This window comes from Phalacrocorax aristotelis, chromosome 7 (genome assembly GCF_949628215.1).
Source record: "Phalacrocorax aristotelis chromosome 7, bGulAri2.1, whole genome shotgun sequence".
Classification (NCBI taxonomy): Eukaryota; Metazoa; Chordata; class Aves; order Suliformes; family Phalacrocoracidae; genus Phalacrocorax; species Phalacrocorax aristotelis.
In genome coordinates, this window is record NC_134282.1 from 10,277,764 (window position 1) to 10,299,577 (window position 21,814).

Here is a 21,814-nt window from a genome sequence, read left to right on the forward strand (position 1 = left end):
TGCCTTTTTTTTTTAAGAAGGGGGCAGAAATGGGAAATCAACCACTTCATTCTCTACTGACATGAAGCAAAATTTTGTCCTGATATAACTAGTGCCATGATTATTCCAATGCTGTTAAGGCACTAAATTATCTTACTCTAAATGTGTGTACACCCAGGATCCCTGACAGCAGGACTGCAAAAGTCAGTAGGCTCACAGTCAGAGTCTTAAAGAACACCATGACAGTAAAAAGTATGCAGTAAACAGTCTAGTCATTTTAGATGAAATATTTAGTTACAGACTTAACGTTTTGCTTTCATCCTATATGCTATTTAGAAGACAGGATCTGTTGAAAGCACAACATTAAAGATGTCTAAATATAGTCAGATTAATAATTGACATGATAATCTCGATTAGCAGATATTTGCATCTATCCAGCACAAGATTTTTCAGTATCACATTAAATTCATATTCACCCTGCAGACAAAACTGTATTAACTGAAAGGCACAGGCACGGTTGCAGAGGTTGCTGTAAAACACGACTTCAGACTGTCTGCAACATCTTGCTGCGCAAAGACTGCTGCCTTTAACAGGCACTAACCCACCTCTCAGGTGAATCACTGTCTGCGTCCTGGGCGCCCGAGCTGCTCTGGAGCCAGGAAGTGAGCGGGAGCGCGCTGCTCATCTACCCTGGCATGTGAGTCATTCCCAGGAATGAGAAAGCCAGTTGCTCCAGTCGCTCCTGGCCAGGGGAATTTTGACTCTCTGATCAGGTATCGCAAAAAAAGCCATCGGAAGCAAAAAAACTTACTTCCAGATATGGTTTACTTAACTACCTTATCGCAACAAATACTCTCACGCCTACTGTAGTTTCAAGATGCATTTTGGAGGAGTCTAAGGCACTTTCGAGATGCAACTCAGAGACAAGCGGAAGGTGACAATGGTGACAGGTAAGTGATCTTTGAGCATCTGAAAAGAATTTGATAAGTTATTCTGTGATTCTTCTTGCTCTTAATCACCCTTAAGTGAAAAGAAATCAGGAATTAAGATACAGCTGCTGAAAACCAGAGCTGGAACCATAAACTGAATATCAGATCAATTAAAAGTGTGAAAAGTTCTCAAAATATGGCAACTTTACTAACCTTTTATTCATTCATTAAATGTTACTCGTTATCTTTTTCCCAGTGGCAAAAAAAATGGTTTTCTACTGATTATTCCTTCTAAGATATGAATCAAAGTGCAGGAGGGTTCATGGTTTCAATAACTTACTTCCTGACAGAGCTTAATTTATATCAAGTAAGATTCAGTAACTATAACATCTGAATTTGGTATAAAAGGTTTGTACTGTATTCCTTTTCACCTCTTTCAGTAAAAGAAAGCACACCTGAATTCTCTTAATTATATTATACAGAATAAAGGTTCTCTTCCTTCATACTTCACTCAGATCATGTTAAAACTTGTCAGGTTCACTGGAAAAACCACATAGCTCTGAACAAGCAACTTACAAACTATACGGCTGATTAGCCTCAAAGTTTGGGAAATATATAAGGCACTTTCAAAAACCTATGTCATTTAAGGAGTATTTTAGATTGAGAAGGTTATTCTTATTACGAAGAACTGAAAGTAGCAGTGCAATTCAAGTTTTTGTATGTTAAAAAATTACTTGCCATTTGTGCATTATCGGCACTGTAGACATCTGCCCTCTCGTTACGTATGCTCGGTCTGGAAACTCTGGTAGCGTTTCACACTTTTTTCCATCTTTTTAAAGAAGATTCTGCAATCTCTTAAAAAGGGAAACCAGGAAACTCAGACAAGCATTCTGCTGATGTCATTGATTGACTCCCAGAAGTACAGGCCCCGGATGACATGAAAGCCTCCAGCATTTCTCCTGTTACGAGCAGGGCGCCTTACTCTGCGTAGGCAGCCAGCTCCCCTGCACCAGCCAGACCTTCTCCTCCTCCCAACTCTACTCTATGGGGAGGGGGAGCTGGCAGCACCTGGGGACAAACCTCTGGAGTCAAGGGTCAGCTCTTGCAGGAGGGAGAAGAGAGCAGGGGAGAGAGGCCAAAGGGCATGCAGGGACACCAGAAACCCCTGTTTGCTCTAGGCGTGTGTGAGAAAAAGAAGAAAATTTTCAACAGCACCAGCCGCCAGTTCCTCCTCCCTCCCCATGGAGGGCTGGTTGCCTTTCCCCGCTCAGCCCTGCTGTCTCACCCTTGGTTCCCCTCCCTAGCTGCCAGGGCCCCCGCAGGGCAGGGAGGGAACAGGGAGACCAGCTCACCCAGAACCTGCACCCCACAGCCCATCGTGCACTAGCACGCACCCATGCCAGGTGCTGGAGCACCAGAGTCCCTGGGTGCTGGGGTGTCAGGAGCCGCCCGGCCATGCAGATCATGGGAACACAGCTGAGCCAGGAAGGCACCCAGGCAGGGCGGCCAGACAGGGAACGAGCGTCAGCTGGGAGGTGGCAAGCCACAATCCGGAGTTTGTCCGATGCCGAAGCAGCCTTTCAGCAGCTACATGCTCCTTCTCATCCGGGAAGCCTATTCCACTCACTGCACATAGCCTAAGATGAGATATAAAGGGGGGATGCTCCTTCTCCTCTTTTTAGGGCAAGTCACTTGCTCGCCTCTGCACAGCAAAGTTCAGAGAGACCTCCTCTTCGACCAAGTGAGAACCAGGAAAAGTCAGTCAAGACATCTGCAGTAAGGACGAGCATTAAACCTGAAGCGTGCAACATTCATTACAAGTTTGTAACCAAGTGAAAATGTGCCTGACACAAACCAAGAGCTACAGACCCACCACACTGTGGGTCAGCTAGCAGGGCTCTGAAAGAAAGCAGGCTGCAAGAGACACTAACCCCAGTGCTGCCATGAAAGCACTAGAGGAAGTCAGCAACATTAATTCCTATGTTTCAGTGGACTTAGCCCTTCCCAACATAAAAAATTACATTTAAAAGTACCCTCTTAAAAAACAAAAACACACCAAAAAACCCATAAAAACCCCTTGCACCCTCGATTATCAAAAGCAGGTTTCCACATCTGACCAACACTGAACCTCACGAGATACTACAATAACCACTACTTCTTGTTTTTCTTCTGATATGTCACCGACATTTTCCCAAGTGACAACTGATGATGAGCAGTATAAATCAGGCTTATATCACCTTCGCTGCAGCAGCGGCTTCTGCCATCATACAAGGAACAGCCAAGAGCTGGCAAAGCAGTTGGGCCAAAGGAAGAGCAGCAGCTCTCTGCATCCGGCACCCTGAAAACAACCCAGGATTTGCAGTTTGCCCGTTTCTGAGAACAGCAGAGAGAGTGGGGACTCTCCAGGCTGCTCATGGCTCATGAAAAATTGGGGTTGCACCAGGCTGAACTTCTCCCAGTCATAACCCAAAATCCCCATGATCTTTTCCTTCCCCTTTGAAATAGTGGTGTTGCTGCAAGTAGCTAACATGGTTAATTGTGTCACAGCAATACATACCGAAGCACAAAAAAGCTCAGCTGACAACAGCAGCTGAGGATTTTTGTGTCCTTTTGCAATGTGAATTAGAATTGCATACAAAAAAATTAATAGAAATTGTTTCAATGCAGAGTAAAACACCTAAAACTGAGACTGGAATTACTTAAAAGTTTAAAAGGCACTGTCTACATACACATACCAATAATTTTTTTTCCCCACAAGATATTTTTTTTCACAGTATCCCCTGTAGCATTTGAGAGTAATGACAGATGCACAATAGTCACAGCTACAACAGATGAAGGTGTAATGCGATCAACCACATACCTTCATTTTTTTCTTTGTGATCCAGGCAACACCTTGACTGTTTTTAAAGTTTCATTATAAGCTTTTTTAACTTAATGTTTTTCACTGCATAATACCAACAATCAAATCTAAAAGCTAATATTTTCAGCAAAATGCTCCAACAAAACTAGCATGACATCCAAGAGAGTCTTTGCCTTGCAGGCATGCTGCAGAGAGGGGGCCTCTCAAGAGGTCTCTGCTTCTCCCAGGTCAGAGCGAACCGGGGAGTGGCTGCGTGGCACCATGCTCCACCGCAGCACTGAGTGGAGCAGCCGGCTGCCTGCTCGCCTGTACAGAAGCCAGCTCCCTCTGGAAGGAGCTCAAGACCACCCAAGCACCACATCCTGAAACTTAATAACCAGTTTTTGCTTTTTGCCCAAACTATTGTGTTTATACAACTTTTTAAATTTAAAAGACTATGACTTCGGGATAATAAAGCATACTGGATAAGTAAGGAACAGCCTATGGAATTGAAGGGTGATTATTTGACAAAGATTTCCATGCTGCCTCTTGTGCCAAGAACAGACCCCACAAAAACATGAGCAGAACAGGAATGGAAAAGCTGGGGAGAGGCTTGCAAAGAGATTAAAAGAGGGAAAAGTTGAAGTTATTCTGGAGAAATACATGTAACTGTGAACCTGCCTTTGGCCTCCACCTTAGAGGGCAAGACTAGAAATGTGACCCGTTAAAACTGTGTCTTCCAAGCAGCAGCAGAACTGTAATCCAGTGGGATGGAAAGGGGACGAAGTTTGCAAACAACACCAAACTGGGAGGAGTGGCTGATACCCCCGAGGGCTGTGCTGCCATCCAGAGGGACCTCAACAGGCTAGAGAAATGCACTGACTGGAACCTCATGCAGTTGAGCAAGAAGTGCAAAGTCTCGCCCCTACGGAGGAACAGCCCCCTGCACCAGGACATGCTGGGGCGCCAGCTGGAAAGCAGCTCCGCAGGGAAAGACCTGGTGGACAAATTGAACATGAGCCAGCAGCCTGCCCTGGCAGAAAAGCAGGCCAACAGCCTCCCAGGCTGCATCAGGCAAAATTGCCAGCAGGTCGAAGGAGGTGATCCCTCCTTCTGGCTCAGCACTGCAAGGCCACACCTACAGTGCTGGTTCCAGCTCTGGGCTCCCCAGTACAAGACAGACATGGACATACTGAGCCCAGCGCAGGGCCACAAAGACAACTAACTTACTGGAGCCTCTGACATACCTGTGGGGCTGAGAGAGCTGGTACTGTTCAGCCTGGAGAAGCGGAGGCTCAGGGGGATCTCTTCAGTGTGTACAAATACCTGAAGGGAGGGTGCAAAGAAGACAGAGCCAGGCTCTTCCCATTGGTGCCCAGCGACAGGACAGGAAGCAGTGGGCATGAACTGAAACACAGGAGGCTCTGTCTGAGCACAGGGGGTTTTTGGTGGTAGTGGTGGTTTGGGTTTTTATTCGGTTTGTTGGGCTTTTTTGGGGGGCGGTTTCTTTGTTTGTTTGTTTGGGGTTTTTTGGTTTGTGTTGTTGGGGTTTGGTTGTTGTTGTTGGGTTTGGTTTTTTAAATTTACTGTGAGGGTGGTCATGCCCTGGAAAATGTTTCCCAGAGAGGTTGTGGAGTCTCCATCCTTGGAGATACTCACCCACCGGCCCGGACAAGGTCCTGGTCAGCCAGCTGCAGCTGATGCTGCTCTGAGCAGGGAGCTGGAGCTGATGAGCAACTGCAAAAGACAATGTCAGGAAGGAGCTGAAAAGACTGCAGGTGGAGGCTAACCAGGCAGCAGTGAGTGGGTGGTGGTGCTGGGCAGCCAGGACTTTGGGGCTGTCACTTACACCTAACCCTGCTGGGAGCGCTGTGCGTGGAATTTGCATCTTGCATGGTATATTCTTAATAGGTGTTTAAAGAAAGCAACTCTATAGGGTTACAATAGAGCTTCCACTATCAGCAGGTTTTGTGCAACCAGAAACAACTCTCAGCATCTTCTAGAAAGAAGCAAAGGAAACACTCCAGAGTTAATCCTTTCCTCCTGTCTAATTAGAGGTTGCCATACTGAGAAAACATTAATTATCCCAACTCTGCCAACCATTGCACTGTGCTTTATTCTTTTTTTTTTTTAAAAAAAAAAAAAAAAAAAAAAGGGCAAGCAATTGCAACACATAGCTCCTCTTCCACCAACAACGGCCGTTTACCTGCTGCCCAAAGGGATACCATTTCTGTTGGCAGTTCTCTCCTAACTCTTCATGTCAAAGCAACTGCAGCCGAAAGGAGATGTACTTTAACACTATACTTCATAATACACTGCTTTAGAAATGGCAGTTGCAGTGCTGGCCCCTTGTACAGAAAAGACCAGCCCGCAAACAGCCCAGTGCTGCAGTCAGCCTGTGAAAAGCAAAGCACAATACACAAGATCAGGACCTGCAATAAATGCGTGACAGTAGTTTCTGTTCTTTGGTCATGAAAAATGCACCTGCTTGTCATTAATGCAACAAAGATTAATTCATGCATCTTTATGTTCTGCAAGTAAGTTTAAAAAATAAGTCTAACAGTAACAATTTACAACATTTACTAGATTTTGTAACCTCTGCATAGAAAATCTGATTCAAAGTAAGTAATATTACTCCATGAGCTTTTAATGAGGAACAGTTCAGAAGACAGAAAAAAGAAAGAACTTGATAGTTCAGGCAGCATCCCCAAAAGTTCTCATGTCAGAGCTATCCCACATGAGGGAAAGTAAGGGTTCATAAGCATTCACTTGAAACAAGAAAAAAATTAATGGCTACTTTTGGACAAAATATTCCAGAAGTGACTTTGAGAAAATTAGATCTGTCCAAATAATTTTATTTTTTTCAAGTGAGGAAATCGTGTTATCTTAAGGGCATATTCCCCAAAAACTAAGAATTTTGCATGTTTAACAGTATTATTTAATGTTTACTGCAGCATTCTGCTACACCCAGTTCTGTCACTCCCACAACTGTAAAACAACTGAGTTACAGGTGCAAGGTGAGATTTCAGGCAATATGTACAGTAAAGCATGCGTAGAGACTGATGTAGAAAGCTTAAATGAGCACATTTAGCTGGTTACTCCGATGCAGGATAAATCTATCACAGGCACTGGAAATATGCATGGTACTTTCAGCTGACATATACAAAGGACCAGGAAAGACTAAACCCCAAATTTCAGTAAGTGACTGCATGCAGGAAGCTCTATAGGTTACAGGAACAGCGTACAGATAATTTTTCTCAGAGACACCTCTTGGGCTAAATGACCGTGGGGAAGGAAGTCTCCGTTAACAGTGTGTCTCAATGCGGATGTGGAGGGACTGCTTCTCCCACACGCGTACTGACACAGATGTCAGCTCAGTGTTCGGCAGAGGCTTCCATAGGGAGGTATGCTCTCTAACCACTGGCGTCATGTGCCTTCTGTTGAAGGCAAATGGATAGGATAGGGCAGGGACAGGATAGGGTCCTGGAGACAATAGAAGCTGCTCCACCAGCTGAAGGCAGACAGAAGCAAGCTGCACTACAGCTTGCCTGGGGCCAGGACACTGTGCTGTTCAGAGATGCATGCGGGAAAAGTTAGGTTGGAATTGAGGGGGAAGTTCAAGGAGGAACCTGAAAACCAAGAAGGGGGTTTTGTACTAGATACTGAAGCAGACAAGAAGTCTGAGCAGACACAGTGGTTCCTGTTTCTGGATATGACTAAGCAGACAAGCACCATAAGCCGCAGCCAAAGGCAGTTATACCCTAGTTCTTATTTTTCAGCCTCTCCACAATTCAGTCAGTTAAGCATGGCAGCATTACCGCACTAAATGGAACTAGCACATACTGTCTGCACATCCCTCTGCCACCACACTCCTAGGAAGGTGGACAGCGGGAGCTGAGGGCACAAAGCCCCATGGAGGACTATTTTCACCCTCTCCCCAGCCACCCCACATTGAAGCAGTTCCCAGTTTGAAGCAGCCAACACGTGCCAGCTGGCTGAGTCAGACATACAGGGTGGTGGATACCACCATTTAGCTGAGCCAGCCTTTGGTAGGCACGCAGGAGCAGACACTCCAGGTCTCTACCACTTAAGCAGAGCATGGCTGAGGTGAGGGCACCCCTGGAGGTCCTCACCCCACTCCAGTCAGAGCCAGCAACAGAAGGCTGCAGGGCCGTGCCCAGTCAGGAGGTATCTCCCAGGATGGAGATCCAGAGCCTCCATGGGCAACCTGTACTCATGCTTGACCACCCGCACAGTAAAAAAAAAAAAAACGTTTTCTTGTGCTCAGATGTAATTTCCTGAGTCTCAGTTTGTGCCCACTGCCTCCTGTCCAGCCAGGGGGCACCACTGAAAAGAGAGAGCCATGCTTCCTCCCACCAGGTACTCATGCAGACTGTAGGAGCCCCTGGGCCTTCCCTGGCCCAGGCTGAAACACCTCAGCTTTCCCAGCCCCTCTGCAGACGAAAGACACCATACTTGGTATATGACTATATCTCAACACAAGCGGCTGTGGCCCTAGAGTGGACAGGAGTCTCTGACTAATGCAAACCCTGGCATTAACGCTAGTTCTTGTCACCATTCATGCTTTACCAACAGCATAGCACCTCTTAGCACAACTGGTACATAAGCACAGTTCTGAGGATGGGGATGTGACAGCCAGAAAAATGCAAAAAAAAAAAGAAAGTGTACAAAGTGCAAGAGTAAGAGGCACATACTCACTTGCTGTAGGTACAAATTCCAACAGGAATATCAAGTTATTCCACTATGCGTTAACAGTACATTAACATACACTTTTACCAAAAGGAGATGAACAATTTTTAACAGAGGCCTCCGAGGAAGGGAAAGCTTGCAGTGTCCTAGTTATTGGGATTGGGCTCTCTTTTAGTGAGCAAAGAAAAGCACTAAGGAAGATAAATAGTTGGAAGCAGGGAAAAATAGAACACTAAGGCTTATTCAGGTGATGCAGTACAGGAGTATTTTCCCCCCCTAAATCTCTACAGTTAACTCAGTGATTTGGTTCCGATAGGCAACAGAAAAGAACATAATTGCAGCCAGCCAACAGCAATTTTAATAAACTGCCTCACATTTCTATTGTTTACATTAGTTCTGTCATTTACCAAACTTTATGGTGATGAATGCATATTGACTGGCAAGAAGCCACATATCAAAAAGTTATGTGCTCAAATAAAAAACCATAACTTAAAACTCTGCAGCCCTATGACCTAGAATATCTAGCCTAGTTTACAAGGAGAATTTTCTGATTTTTAGAAAGCTGTAAATAAGAAGAAAAAAGAACAATTAGATTTGAGGATATAGAATTTCTTTAAACAGTGAGGCAACTTAAAGCCTTAGTTATTAGAAAAACTATACAGTCATTCCCTACCCATATGACACTGAAGTCTGCCATGCAGCCTATTACTTAATTTCTCATCTGAGGTTATATCAGTCATGCATATAAACCAGTCTATCAACATTAGCAGTAAAAGATTACCTCATCTGTGAAACAGTAGGTACTTAACTTATATTTAATGCAGTTGACAGCCTTTAGGGGAATGATAGAAAAAAAAAACCACCAACCAAGTGCATAAAAAGTATTCTGGTTTAAAAAGATGCTTGAATAAAGGAGCAGCTTCTAGTGCATCTTCAAAACCATCCAAGCAGACTATATGCATATGGAAGAACGAGACAGCTGGCTAGGATGAAATTGGTCAGAAGAAAAGTGTCCAGAGAAATGTACAAGGAATGGAAATCCAGCGTTGCCCAGCACAGAAATACCATAGTCAAACAAGTAAAAAAGCCATCAGAGTACATGATCAGTGAACAGTCATAAAATATCTTAAAATATTCTTTAAAGAGAAGACAATCTTCATCTCCCATTCCGCAAGAGCATATGGAAAAGGGTGAATTCTCCACATGGGGTAACTTTCTTCCTACTCCTAGAGTCTGCAATATAGTGGTCTTTATCAGAAAAAAAGGAAGCTTCTGCAGTACAGGGATACATCTGATTTGACTCCAACGAGCCTTGCTCACCCACCCTAGCATGTAAATAATGGAGCCAGACTACTCCAAGTGCTCTGTCTAGCAGAGTTAGGTAGGAACTCCGATAGAGTTAGTTAGGAAACTATGGAAACACCATTGGACTGGTGAGTCTAAGCAGGATCATCTCTGTGTATCCTAAAATGTTGTCACACGACCAGCGCTGTGCAGCAGGGACCATCCTGCCTGCACTTCTCTGATGCTCTGCACAAACCTGTTTGTTCGAGACTTTAAAGCTTCAAACTACAGCAGCATAAGGGAAAGTCTTTAGCACATAACTAGGGCAGCCCGTAGGTGTTGTCTCTAACCTCCACCCCATGCATGCACAAAGCGTCTCTGATGAGCTCAGCTGTGCCAGCAAGGCAGGACACAAAACACTGCTCATGTACTTTAGCTGTCACAGTTAACATTTGTGAAGAGTTTGCTTCTTTCTTTTTCCAACCCATGCTTTGTTGGAATATTTTTTTGAACATGTTTTAACATTAAAAACATCAGGAATAAGATGACAAAGAGATATCCATTCAGAGGGTTGATCCAAATTGGTCTGCAGGAACAACGAGCAAGGTCCCAGTATGGCTTCCAGGTGACCTGTATTTCCCTGGGCAACTAACAGTGTGGCTACATATTCACTGGCCAGGAAGATGCGTGCGGCAGGGATCCCCCATGGTCAGTACTCTGGGCAGTCATCAGCAATCCCATATGGGATTCGCTAAGAGTAAGCAGTGCTGACTTGAAAAGCAGAGAGATGCTGCTCCTGCCACCTGTGCAGCACCTTCCCGTGCTGCATCTGGAAGGGACAACAAAGCACAACCACGGAGCAGCCAGGCTACTTCAGCAAGCACAGGTTTTGCATAGGCTAGTGAGATAAGCAGACCACACCTGAGCAGAGTTACAGGGCAAGCAGGGAGCAGTGATGATACTATCAAACCCCAAGAGGCACAGGTGAGCCCATCAGAGACTGGGGACTCTAACACATTCCCTGGGGCAGTAAGAAACATGCCTGCCCAAGGAGAGCCTTCTGTGACAGTGATTTAGCTATTTCTGGTCCAAGTGATTGCAGTACATCTTCTACAGTAGTTTTCAGCTATAAAACAACTGGGTAAATCCCAAGACTCAGACTAACAGCCCAGTTATTCAAGTAACAGTACCCAACAAACAAAACACTACCTACAAGGAGGAAATAAACTGGATTTTGATCCACACTGAATTGGGGGTTGAGAGTCTTAAGGATGTTGTGGATGGCCCATCTCTGCTGACAGTAAAGCACAGGATGCAGACGGAAATGTGAACAGTGCAAGCTAGAGGGAGAGGCCAGAGGACAGCTTGGCAGAGATCCCCAGCAGCATAGGGGCTTTCTCACCAGTGTCAGAAAACATCCATCAGTTTTCTGATGTAAAAGAAGAGACAGAACCTTTGGAGAGCATAGGTGCTGTCTGTATGTGAAGAGGCATTCACAGGTACTACCTAGTGCTAGATTTTTGCAGTTTCTTAGTGACAACACCCACCTAAAAGGATTGATGTGGAGGTGGAAAAAGGCAGGGGACTTTTTTGACAGGATTTAGAGCAAATCCCTTTGGGACCTGGAGTAACTGACAGTACACAAAAAGTCCATTTAGGACAGATCTGATCACCAGCTCCATCAAACCCTGCAGCATTTCCCAGGGTGACAGCATGGGAACACAGGAGTCCACAGTCTCACTGCCTCAAATCTCAGGCAACACAACCGATGCTTAACTAACTTCTCTGGACTGAGGATCTGGGAGAGCCCTTGTCTGAAGAGCCTGAGAGCAGGTGGCTTTCCAGGGACCAGGACCAGGAATTCCACAGACTTAAAAGGAATTCTGAAAAGCAGGGAAATAAGCATCTTATTTTCATAAGAAGACAGATATGCATCTTTTAATAAAATCACATATTCTTTTGATCTCGGTGCCTCCTGGGCAAAAAAGGATAGCTGCAGATTATAAACAGCAGCAAAAAAGCAACAGGTTACTGCTTCTCAGACCAAAAGAAAATGAAATATCTAAAATACTCCAACAATCTCATTATGAACCCCAATTATTATTATAGAAAACAATGCCAGACAAGAAGCCAAAAAGACAAAAAGCTTAAAATATTGGAATTAAAATTTTTACTGACATTTTAAAATTTAATGTTTTGCTTTACTGCCATCTAGTGACAATTCAACGCAGTTCACGACACAGTGATGACCACATAAACCACGTGTAGATCTGCAAAAGGGCTTCAGTAATTTCATTGACTATCCAGTCCCTTATGAGAGGCAGTCAGATCCAGCATAATTGCTGAGATCTGAACTATTTTGCTCGTTTTCCTATCAAAACTTGTAACCAGAAAGTGAAGCATGGAAAAATCAATGCATTTGCATACTGCAAGAGTAAAGCAATCATCTGGAATGTAGTCTTACAAATTGGTATTGTCAAAATTTCTTTGAACAACATCAAAACGTTATAATGCCATCATAGCATAAATTAGATTCTGCAGTTTCTCAGTATTCCCTGTAGGATGGCTTCATAATACTCATTCACTTCATCCAAAAACATGAGAAAGGAACAGGAACTTACAGTTTCCACCCCGATTTGATGGATACATTACAAAAAGTTATACACACATCTCTCATAAATACATATGAAGCTTTTTTACTTCAAGAAGTGAGAGATGAAAAACTTTTTTAAAAAAAAAAAACAAAAAACAACCCAAACATGCTCAGGCATCCGTCACTGAAATGTCCAAGATTGCAGATAAAGAAACAGGACATCCAAGCAAGAGATGTCAGGAATAAGGTCAAGGGCCTTTACCAAGGAGTAAGAAACCAGCGGTAGTGGCAGATCATAACAAAGGCATAAAGCCATTCAACCACCATGCTTTGGTAGTTAGGAGACAAACTTTACCTACTGCAGTAACTGGGATGGTATGTTTGCAAATACTCGTACACTAACCTATTTTAAGAGCTGAGAAGGGTGGCGTAGAAATACCTGCCTAGATAGTATCAAATCTAATACCAATTTAAGGAAAGAACATTCTTGGCCAGGCTACTAGAGCTACTTGTCACAGTCCAGGTTTCTGCAAAGATTTAGTCCAAACTTTTGAAAGAAATAAGAAAATCGGGTTTTAAAAAGTTAAATTCCAACATATTTTTACAGAACTTAACAAACTTGAAATTAAGTTTGCTGGAACAAAAAATGCAGTATCATGTAGCTAAGGACAATAAAAAAGCCTGCTACACACTAGCATGGATCCCTGTAAAGCACCACAAAGAGAGAAAGCATGTCAGAGCTGAACCCAGCACAGCCATTTGCCACCTTCCTGGTGCAGACATAAGGAGGAACTGAGGAAGTGAGATCCCAGAAAATGTTATAGGAGGTGTTTCAGTGATGGTAAGGAACTCAGCAACCAGGAAACAAGCTTTTCTTTAGCCTTATTTGTAAAACACTGCACAATATTTGTCAATGGGATTCAAGGAAGATTATCTTAACTGGATCAGATACAGAGAAGGGCTGGTATCTTCAAGTCTTGCAGAAACACATGAAGGCTTGCTTAACCACAGTAAATGAAGTCTCAGTACAGTGAGAAACATCCCTCTATAAACAGAGGGCTAAGTACCAGAGATGGAGATGGGTTCTTTAAATGAAAGGCACTGGTACAAGAATATACGAGACAGAAAGTGGCCATGGAGACATTCAGGCTGGAAATTAGGATAATGTTGCTAAATATTATGGCAATAAAGCTCCAGCATGGTTTTGTTAGTGAGGTGGAGAAAGGGAAGCAGTTTTTAACAGTGAAACTGATAGTCTTAGAAAAACTAACAGGGCAAGATTGCCTGCAACGATGCAGCGGATGCCCAGCTGTAAACGAAGCTGTAAATTAAGACCTCGATAGCAGAACAGCTGTGCAGTATCCCAAGATCAGCCATCAGCACACCTCAGCCCTTTCCTTGGGAAATCTGGAGGATGCTCATTTCCCAAAACTCCTCTCCCAGCTGGGGAGAGAAAGCTGTGGTCTTCTGTTTTGCTTTGGTTTTAATTCCTATTTATGTTCCCCAGAATGTAAAGCTGGCACAGCCCATGCCGCATCCTGGATGTACGGCTGCCAGTGGGACTCCTGAAAAGCATTTGAGCTGAAAACCTACAGCAACATAAATGATGGGGTACAATTTGTCTTATGGAAAACTGCCAGGTAAGGTAATGTTGGAAATTTAAGTGATTGAGAAGTGTTTATTGTATTACTATCAGCTCCCACCAACGTTTTAAAGAAATAAGTAATTTCAGAAAAGGCTGTCTAAATACTGCGAAGTGCTGCCCCCGTGGGTGTCAGTCCTGGTTTACCACACCAGCCAAGTTCAGAGTATAAACAATATGAAATCAAATGCGCTATAGTTTTATGAGACAATTTATAAGTTTGAAGTTTTTTCACAAACATTTACACAAGAAATCTTAAAATACCGGGAGACTGTAATTTTTAAATACATTTAAGTTGAGTTTTAAATTAGCATTTTAATAGTCCCAAAGAGTCTCTCCAGAGTCCTGTCTCTTGATAAACAGATCATCTCTCCTCACAAATCACATTCTGTCAAGACAGCCAAGAGCTGACACCCCGTAATTTTGATTAATAGTTCGTTCCAAACATGCTGGCATGCAGCTGCATTTGCCCCCACCCCTACACAAGACCAGCGACAGGCCGTGCAGACCTCAGCCTGCAGCGCAGGGAGCGCCCGGCTCTGCTTGGATGGTGGGGCAATTAAGGGAACTCAAAGCTTTCTCACATTTCACATTTCACTGGTTCTCTCTACAGAGAACTTCCAGGCTATTTACCACCTTCAAATACTGCAAAAATATTAACTTGCACAAGCCCCCTCTGCTGTAAGGCTGGCCAGGCCCTGCTGCTCCCCCCGCCCCAGCATTGCTCCAGCCTGCGCCCACCTTACCCTGGCTCACCTCTGCTCCGCCAGCCAGTGCCAACCAGAGACCCCAAAAACAGGTGTGACGGCCATGTCTGTGGAGCACGTCCCAGCAGGCACTGCCCCGTGCCACAGAGAGGGAGGATGCCACCGGCATCCCGAGACCAGGTGGCAGGGACCGGCCCCACACACACCACACAGCACCCAACCCAGCCCTCACCTAACGGGTCCTTCCACAGCCCAAATTCAAAGTGTCTTCAGCGACACGAGGGCTGCGCTGCTGCCCATCGCCATGCAGCATTCACACTGCCAAGCTGGGCTTTCTGGTCTCTTCACCCGCAGGGCGGCAGCAAGGGCTGGCAGGGAGTTCGTGAGTAGTATGGGAAGCTCGGGAATATACACACACTCATGTCCTGCATTTTTTTTCCTGTCAAACTACTTGCAGAAGCACCTTTACATTTCAGCAGGAGGCAGAGATGTGCTCAGAGGCTAGCAAGCCACATACATGTTTATTCTGATATGTGCAATACTTAAGAGCACTGTTTTAAACTCAGGTTTTCCAGGCTGGTTCATCTGAGCAGCCTCTGGAACTGGCCAGAGATAGGACGTTTTCTAGAGGACAGTTCTAAAATGGCCCCATTTGTAAAACACTGCAAACAGACTTTAAACTTCTTGTTTTCCCTCATTCCCACAGATTATTCTCTGAGCCAAGACAACAGTACCTCACCCAACTCCACAGCAGGCTTACTCGGGAACTCCACACACAACGAATTCACCACCATCGTCTTGCCCGTGCTTTACCTCATCATTTTCCTGGCAAGCATCTTGCTGAATGGCCTAGCAGTGTGGATTTTTTTCCACATCAGAAATAAAACAAGTTTTATATTTTACCTCAAAAACATCGTGGTTGCAGACCTTCTCATGACACTGACATTCCCATTCAAGATAATCCAGGACTCACAGCTGGGACCATGGCACTTCAACTCTTTCCTGTGCCGATACACCACAGTTCTGTTTTACGCAAACATGTACACCACGATTGTGTTCCTCGGACTTATCAGCATCGACCGCTACCTGAAAGTAGTGAAGCCTTTCGGAGACTCCAGGATGTACAGCATCACCTTCACCAAGATCTTATCTGCCTGCGTTTGGGTTGTAATGGCTTTTCTAGCTTTACCAAACCTGATTCTTACAAATGGATACCCAACAAAAAAAACCATAGACGACTGCATAAAGCTGAAGTCCCCCTTGGGAGTCAAGTGGCACACAGCTGTCATTTACATCAACACCTGCATGTTTGTAGTGGTGCTGATAGTACTGATAGGATGTTATATTGCGATATCTAGGTACATTTATAAATCGAGCAAACAATTTATTAGCTCATCAAGCAGAAAGCGAAAGCATAATCAAAGCATAAGGGTTGTTGTGGCTGTATTTTTCACTTGCTTTCTACCATATCATTTGTGCAGAATACCCTTTACTTTTAGCCATCTAGATAAAATTTTGGATGACTCTGCACATAAAATCTTGTATTACTGTAAGGAAATGACACTGTTCCTATCTGCATGTAATGTCTGTCTGGATCCAATTATTTACTTTTTCATGTGTAGATCATTCTCACGAAGGCTGTTCAGAAAATCAAATATGCGAACCAGGAGCGAGAGTATTAGATCACTTCAGAGCGTTAGAAGATCAGAAGTGCGCATATACCATGAATACACCGATGTCTGAAATCACCCACACAGAGACTTTTTTGCTAATTTGTGAGAATATTTGTACATATGTAAATAAAACGTATCTTTGAGTATCTGACCATGGAAGTTCATTAAGAAACGTGCAGACACATACAGCTTTTCTGTTTCAGCATACCTAACATCCATTTCAAACATCAAAAGCTTAAATCTGCACAGAGAGCAGGTTCACTTAGAGGGGTTTTGGGGGTTGTTTTGGTTCATTAGTTGGGTTTTTCAAGGCCAACAGAAGCTCAGAAAGCAACCTGTAGCTCCAGGAGGCTGCAGCTGAGATGGACAAGCTCTGGCCTCAGAGCAGGATCCAAAAAGGCGAGCCAACAGTTCCCTGGGCTTCACGTTTGCTATACAGCCTTTGTTTCTGCCCTTTTTTACCTGTCCAGCTGAAGAGCTCTGCCATAAGAGGACAGCACATTTCACGCCACCTACTGCTGAGCTAACACGGGGGCCGCACGGGCATGTGGTCACAGGACCAGCCACAGTGTCACCCCGTGCACCACGGCACAGCCCCACCAGGGTCTGGTGGGTGGCCGCTGAGGGCTATGTGGCAGGTGAAGGAGAGGGGAGGAGGCGGCACACGCTTCTGCAGAGACCCTTGGTGCGCCCGCAGGCAGGCAGCTGCTGGGGCAGGACAGCCGCGGGGCTCATCTGCAGAAGCAGCACTTCGCTGCCGGCTGAAAGTGTCTCGGCTTTTCCTCTCATGTGTTTGTGGTGCTAGCAGCACCACCTAGTCCACAGATCAAACCTACCAGGCCACCACTCACCCCTTTCAAAATAACAAACATAAATTCAAACACAATTCTAGTTTAAGAAAAAAAAGGAAAGAAAGTAAAAGACCAGTAAAAATGGCTTTTAATTCCCATTTATCTCACTCTAAATGAGGAAACAACACAAAATGTCCCTTGACAGACTCACATGTGACAATACTGAGCAACCAACATCAAGATGAAAATTCAGTTTCCTTGCACCTTCTATACTTGCTTAATACAACGGGAACAAGACTTACAGCATTAGGAATTTTTTGTTCAAAATTATTTACAACTTTGGCTGCTTTCAACTCTTGGAAACAATAATTGTGTGCGATAAGCAGGTGAAATTCATTTTTGGGGGGCAGTTCAAGCAGCACCTTCAGGGTATTATTTTACACTGTGGTACATGCAACCAGAGTAGAGGAAATATTAAAGATGAGCATCCAAAATCAAGGGCAGAAGAAAGGAATAATAAAAGATCAACACAGCAACTCCTGCATGAGAAAGTGTTGACTAACAACTACATTATTTGTAAGACAAAACCAAGTCCTGGAGAGTACCCACCACTGCTAATATTGACTGGGACACCTCAAGTCATTTCAGTGAGATGCTGGCAGGCTTTGCACCACACGAGCAGATGACAGCACTCCAAATTTGTTTATAACAAGGGCAGAAGAAACGAAAACCAGTTCTCACAACCACTTGTGCAAACACTTCCAAGCTGGCTTTGCACCAGCTCATCCTGGTGGCGCAGGGCAGGCGGCCGGGCTGGCTGGGGCACCCACATCAACAGGGCAGTGAGGCCACAACAGGGTCCAAGGCTGCTCCAGCAGCTCCTCCACCCCAGGACGTGCTGTGGGGACCTCTCAGAGTAAGGCAGAGACAGAAAGACAAGTTCCTCCTCCTTTGACAGCTGCACTCTACAGAGGAGGCCATCTCCCACCAAATGGCATGGCCACATGCTCCAGGTGCCTCCCATCCTCCCCGGGCAGCTCAGAACAGCTTGGCCAGGGACCCCAGCCGAGAAGGCAGGGACAGGGAGAGCACAGGCTCCCCAGGGACGAAAACCACTTGTCACAACCACTTGGGCAAACACTCCCAAGCTGGTTTTGCACCAGCTCATCCTGGCGGCGCAGGGCAGGCGGCCAGTCTGGCTGGGACATCCAGCCAGGATTTGCAGAGGGTGGGGAGGCAGGGAGCTATCCCCCAGGAGTGTGAATTCAGTCACCTTTAGCCAGCAGAGATCACCCTGAATTCACAGCATTGAAAGAACAGCCTGGGCACGTGATTCACCTGCCGAGCAGAGCACGGGCGGCCCCAGGTGTACACATGGCACTGCACAGTCCCGACACCTCCTCCCCTCGGCTCTGCAACCTCCCCAGCCATCCTCAGTGTGACTGCAGAAATCAGCAGGAATGATATATTTGGCCACTCAAGGCTACAAGGATGTGTTTGTATTTAATCCTGTAAACAGAACAGTGTTTACATGAATCATTTTGACCTGTACTTCACTGGGGATTAAATCAGATTTGTTTACAGTAAAAATGGCTCGTTAAAAAAAATAAACAGCTAACTTTAAAAAAAGGAGATTTTAAGGAGCTGATGGGTGTTTTGAGCTATTAATTTTTATACGCAATTGAACAAACAGGAGATGGCAATAGTCCATCATCAAGTGCCTTAGTCATATAAGGACTTTCCTTTTAACACAGGAAAAAAAAGGTTTGAGGAGAAAATCCTGAAAATGCAGCATTCAGATAATAAGGTAAAAATACTGCATGAGAACACCTTTGATGCAGTTTTCTACTGAAACAAGGGTTCTTGTTTTTCTTTTCTTTTTTTTCCACAACACTCTTAATTTAGTTTTAGATTCTGGTTTATAAACAATGAAAAAAAGTTAAAGTGTAAGTAATTATAATATTTGGATCATATATTCAGATGAATGCAAGTATTATAAAACTACTTACATTGTTCGGGGTGGACTGTTTCTGGAAAGGAAGACAGGATATTTTGGATATTTATGCTACTTTAAATGAAAATATTTTAAATGGCTAAAATACTACAGAATAAACTCTGTTTTCCAATCAGCTCTGCAGAAAAATAAGTTCACACACAACCCCAAATACTAGTTCTGGGATCAAATTTGACATTTTGTACTCTTAAGGGTCTATGCACATACAAAACCACATTAAAAGAACCATTTCTGGGACTTGGTTGCATAAATTCTCATAAACACCAAATTAAATGGAACAGCATACTGGGTTGTTTTTGTGAAATGGTAATATTTAGGACTGCAAACTCAGTTATGTACACACAGACACTAATAACCAAAGACTTTCTTACTAGGTCTTATATGGTTAAAGAAAGACAAGAGCAACTGCACTCAGGGCAATGCCCTTCAAAGAATGGCTTAAAGATACCCTTTCAGGGGATCAAAGAGATAAAGCAGCCAGTAGTTTCTGGAAAGTGTGGTCCCACAAGGGATCAGTGGGGCATCCATACAAAATCCGACGCCAGGAAGGGAAGACGCAGCCACGCACTCCCAGCACGTGGGCCAGCCAGGGTGAGTCTCTGCTCTGAAGCTTGATGACTTGCATGTATACAACACTTCACTGTAAGATCACCCCCAAAACAAGTTTACTTTATCTTGACAGGATGTATCTGTGGTGATCTATTATCACTGTTTTATACATCCACTTACATATACAACAGTTCTTTGAAGATGCTGTTTGTAAAATATTTTCCCAGGGCTACAAATGAATTATAAAACAATACCCTAGTCCCCAAATACCAGATAACTATATTTAATTTGTCTGGATTTGACATGGAATTTTGGTCCTTAAAGTTCTTCTGGAAAGAAAAAGGTACAAGAAAGTTGGTAGGAAAATTCTTAGGCCCTGATCTATTGCTGTCATTTCAAAGAACCAGATCAGGACAGAAACATAGGTACACGTTAGGTTGTGCAGTCTGAGACTCCCGTTTTTTATAGGTTGATATACATGAAAAATGGTTTTCCAAGTAGAAGTACAACAGCAGATCAGACCCAAGAATGCAAGGAGCACACAATTCGTGAACATTTGTGATTTTTTTCATTTAGGAAGCTTTGCATTATGCTGTAATTGAGTAGTCCAGCCAGAACTCTCCATGCTATGGGGTTATTATGGAAGAAACTGTTATTTGAACATGTACTTAGAGACAGCTACAGACCACTACCCGTGCAAGATTTTTGTCACTACGTATATTATGCTCTTTACTTTCGAGGCTTCTCTACCAATAAACTTTAGCTACACCTAAGCTTTCCACCAGTGCAGCTTCCTAGGCATCTTAAAAAAGAAACCAGAACCTCAAAAGTTCTAAAAATATATCTTTGTATTGATGCACACCAGAATCTCACAAATTAAGCAATCATAATTGCGTAACTAGCACAACCAGGATTGGGCATATTCAATTGTGCGTCAGCCCCATTCCTCAGCTCTCCCCACTGGACCCTGTGCCACCCTGTAAGGCAAAATGTGCGCATTGTGAGTGATAGTGGTGCCATCTGAATACGGCCAAAGACCTGATGACTAAGTTTCAGGCAGATCCTTGCAAGGAAGGCCTCACTGAACAATGATGCACAGACATCTACCGGGGCGGGAGGGGGGAGGGAAGGAAGAAGGCAAGAAAGTATTTGCCAGCAGCTCTGATAGGATAAAAAACAAAATCCAGAAGTCCTGCAATCCTGCAATATTTTTCTAATTAGCATGCCTTCTAGTAGGATTATTCTATAAAAACATTTATCTTGTTCATCCTGCTTTTATCAATTCACAGAGCTTGGCCACAGATATAATACAATTGATGTGTTTTTACATTTAGTAGGGTTGGAAGCACTAACTACTTCATTAGAAGGTTTTCATAACAAGGCACAGACCCATAAGAAGGTTATTAGTCAGAGATATTGCTTATATATGGCAATGGTTTGGTGGAGTAAGGTCCTTCATTTAGAAAAACACAATTCTCAACCCGTCAGCCACATTCCTGTTATCAAAGGCTTCAGAGCTGACACTCCATCTTGCACTTCGGTCATCAGACACATGAAGGACCAAATCACCACCACTGCCAGCCCTTTCAGTCACCAGATATGCTCTGATACGCCATCAGTTTTCTCTCACCTCTGTCTATGAATCTGTATTCTCCAGTCCTGATACAGAAGTCCATCACCAGGACCATAAAAGAGGTTTCCTTTCACAGGCACTGAGCTCAGACAGAAAGTTAAAATTATTTTCTTAATGAAACGATAGCTAGACCAGCAGAAGTGAATTTTAGGGGAAGAAAAAAACTTGTATGGCTAAAGGTAAAACATATTATCCATTTGCTCTTAAGCCACCAAAAGTTTATGATATACACCAGGGGTCTTCTGGCAATCATGCTCACTGCTTGCTTTCCAGCCCTTTGAAAGTAGCAGCTGTATCTTTAGATCCTGAAATATTAGATTTGGCTGGCATTTTGGAACAGTATCCATGTTTGCATAACAAAGCAAGCCTTCAGTTTGCCCTACTGTCTAGAGTCATTCCAAAGGGGTGAAACTGTCCAGAGAGTTGAGAGGTCCTACCCACCCTTTAAGCTCTTAATCCTCTGTGCTGGAC

General features: G+C 44.1%; 2 protein-coding genes across 6 annotated transcripts in view; one reads left to right on the forward strand and one right to left on the reverse strand.

Annotated features, from left to right (window-relative positions):
* Positions 1-21,814, reverse strand: part of MED12L (mediator complex subunit 12L) — a 153,839-nt gene that overhangs the window by 64,834 nt on the left and 67,191 nt on the right. The gene's annotated exons all lie outside the window — the stretch shown is intronic.
* On the forward strand, positions 617-16,512 carry GPR87 (G protein-coupled receptor 87). 4 transcript variants are annotated; one of them, XM_075098656.1, is made up of 4 exons: positions 617-752; positions 850-929; positions 13,842-13,974; positions 15,390-16,500. In XM_075098656.1, exons 3-4 carry the CDS (start codon positions 13,938-13,940, stop codon positions 16,424-16,426), a joined length of 1,074 nt encoding a protein of 357 aa, XP_074954757.1. In that variant the 5' UTR covers positions 617-752; positions 850-929; positions 13,842-13,937; the 3' UTR covers positions 16,427-16,500. The 4 variants fall into 4 exon arrangements, with proteins under 4 accessions (XP_074954757.1, XP_074954758.1, XP_074954761.1 ...); XM_075098657.1 differs by having other exon boundaries at positions 626-929; positions 15,390-16,512; XM_075098660.1 differs by lacking the exons at positions 617-752; positions 850-929 and adding an exon at positions 4,525-5,014 and having other exon boundaries at positions 15,390-16,506.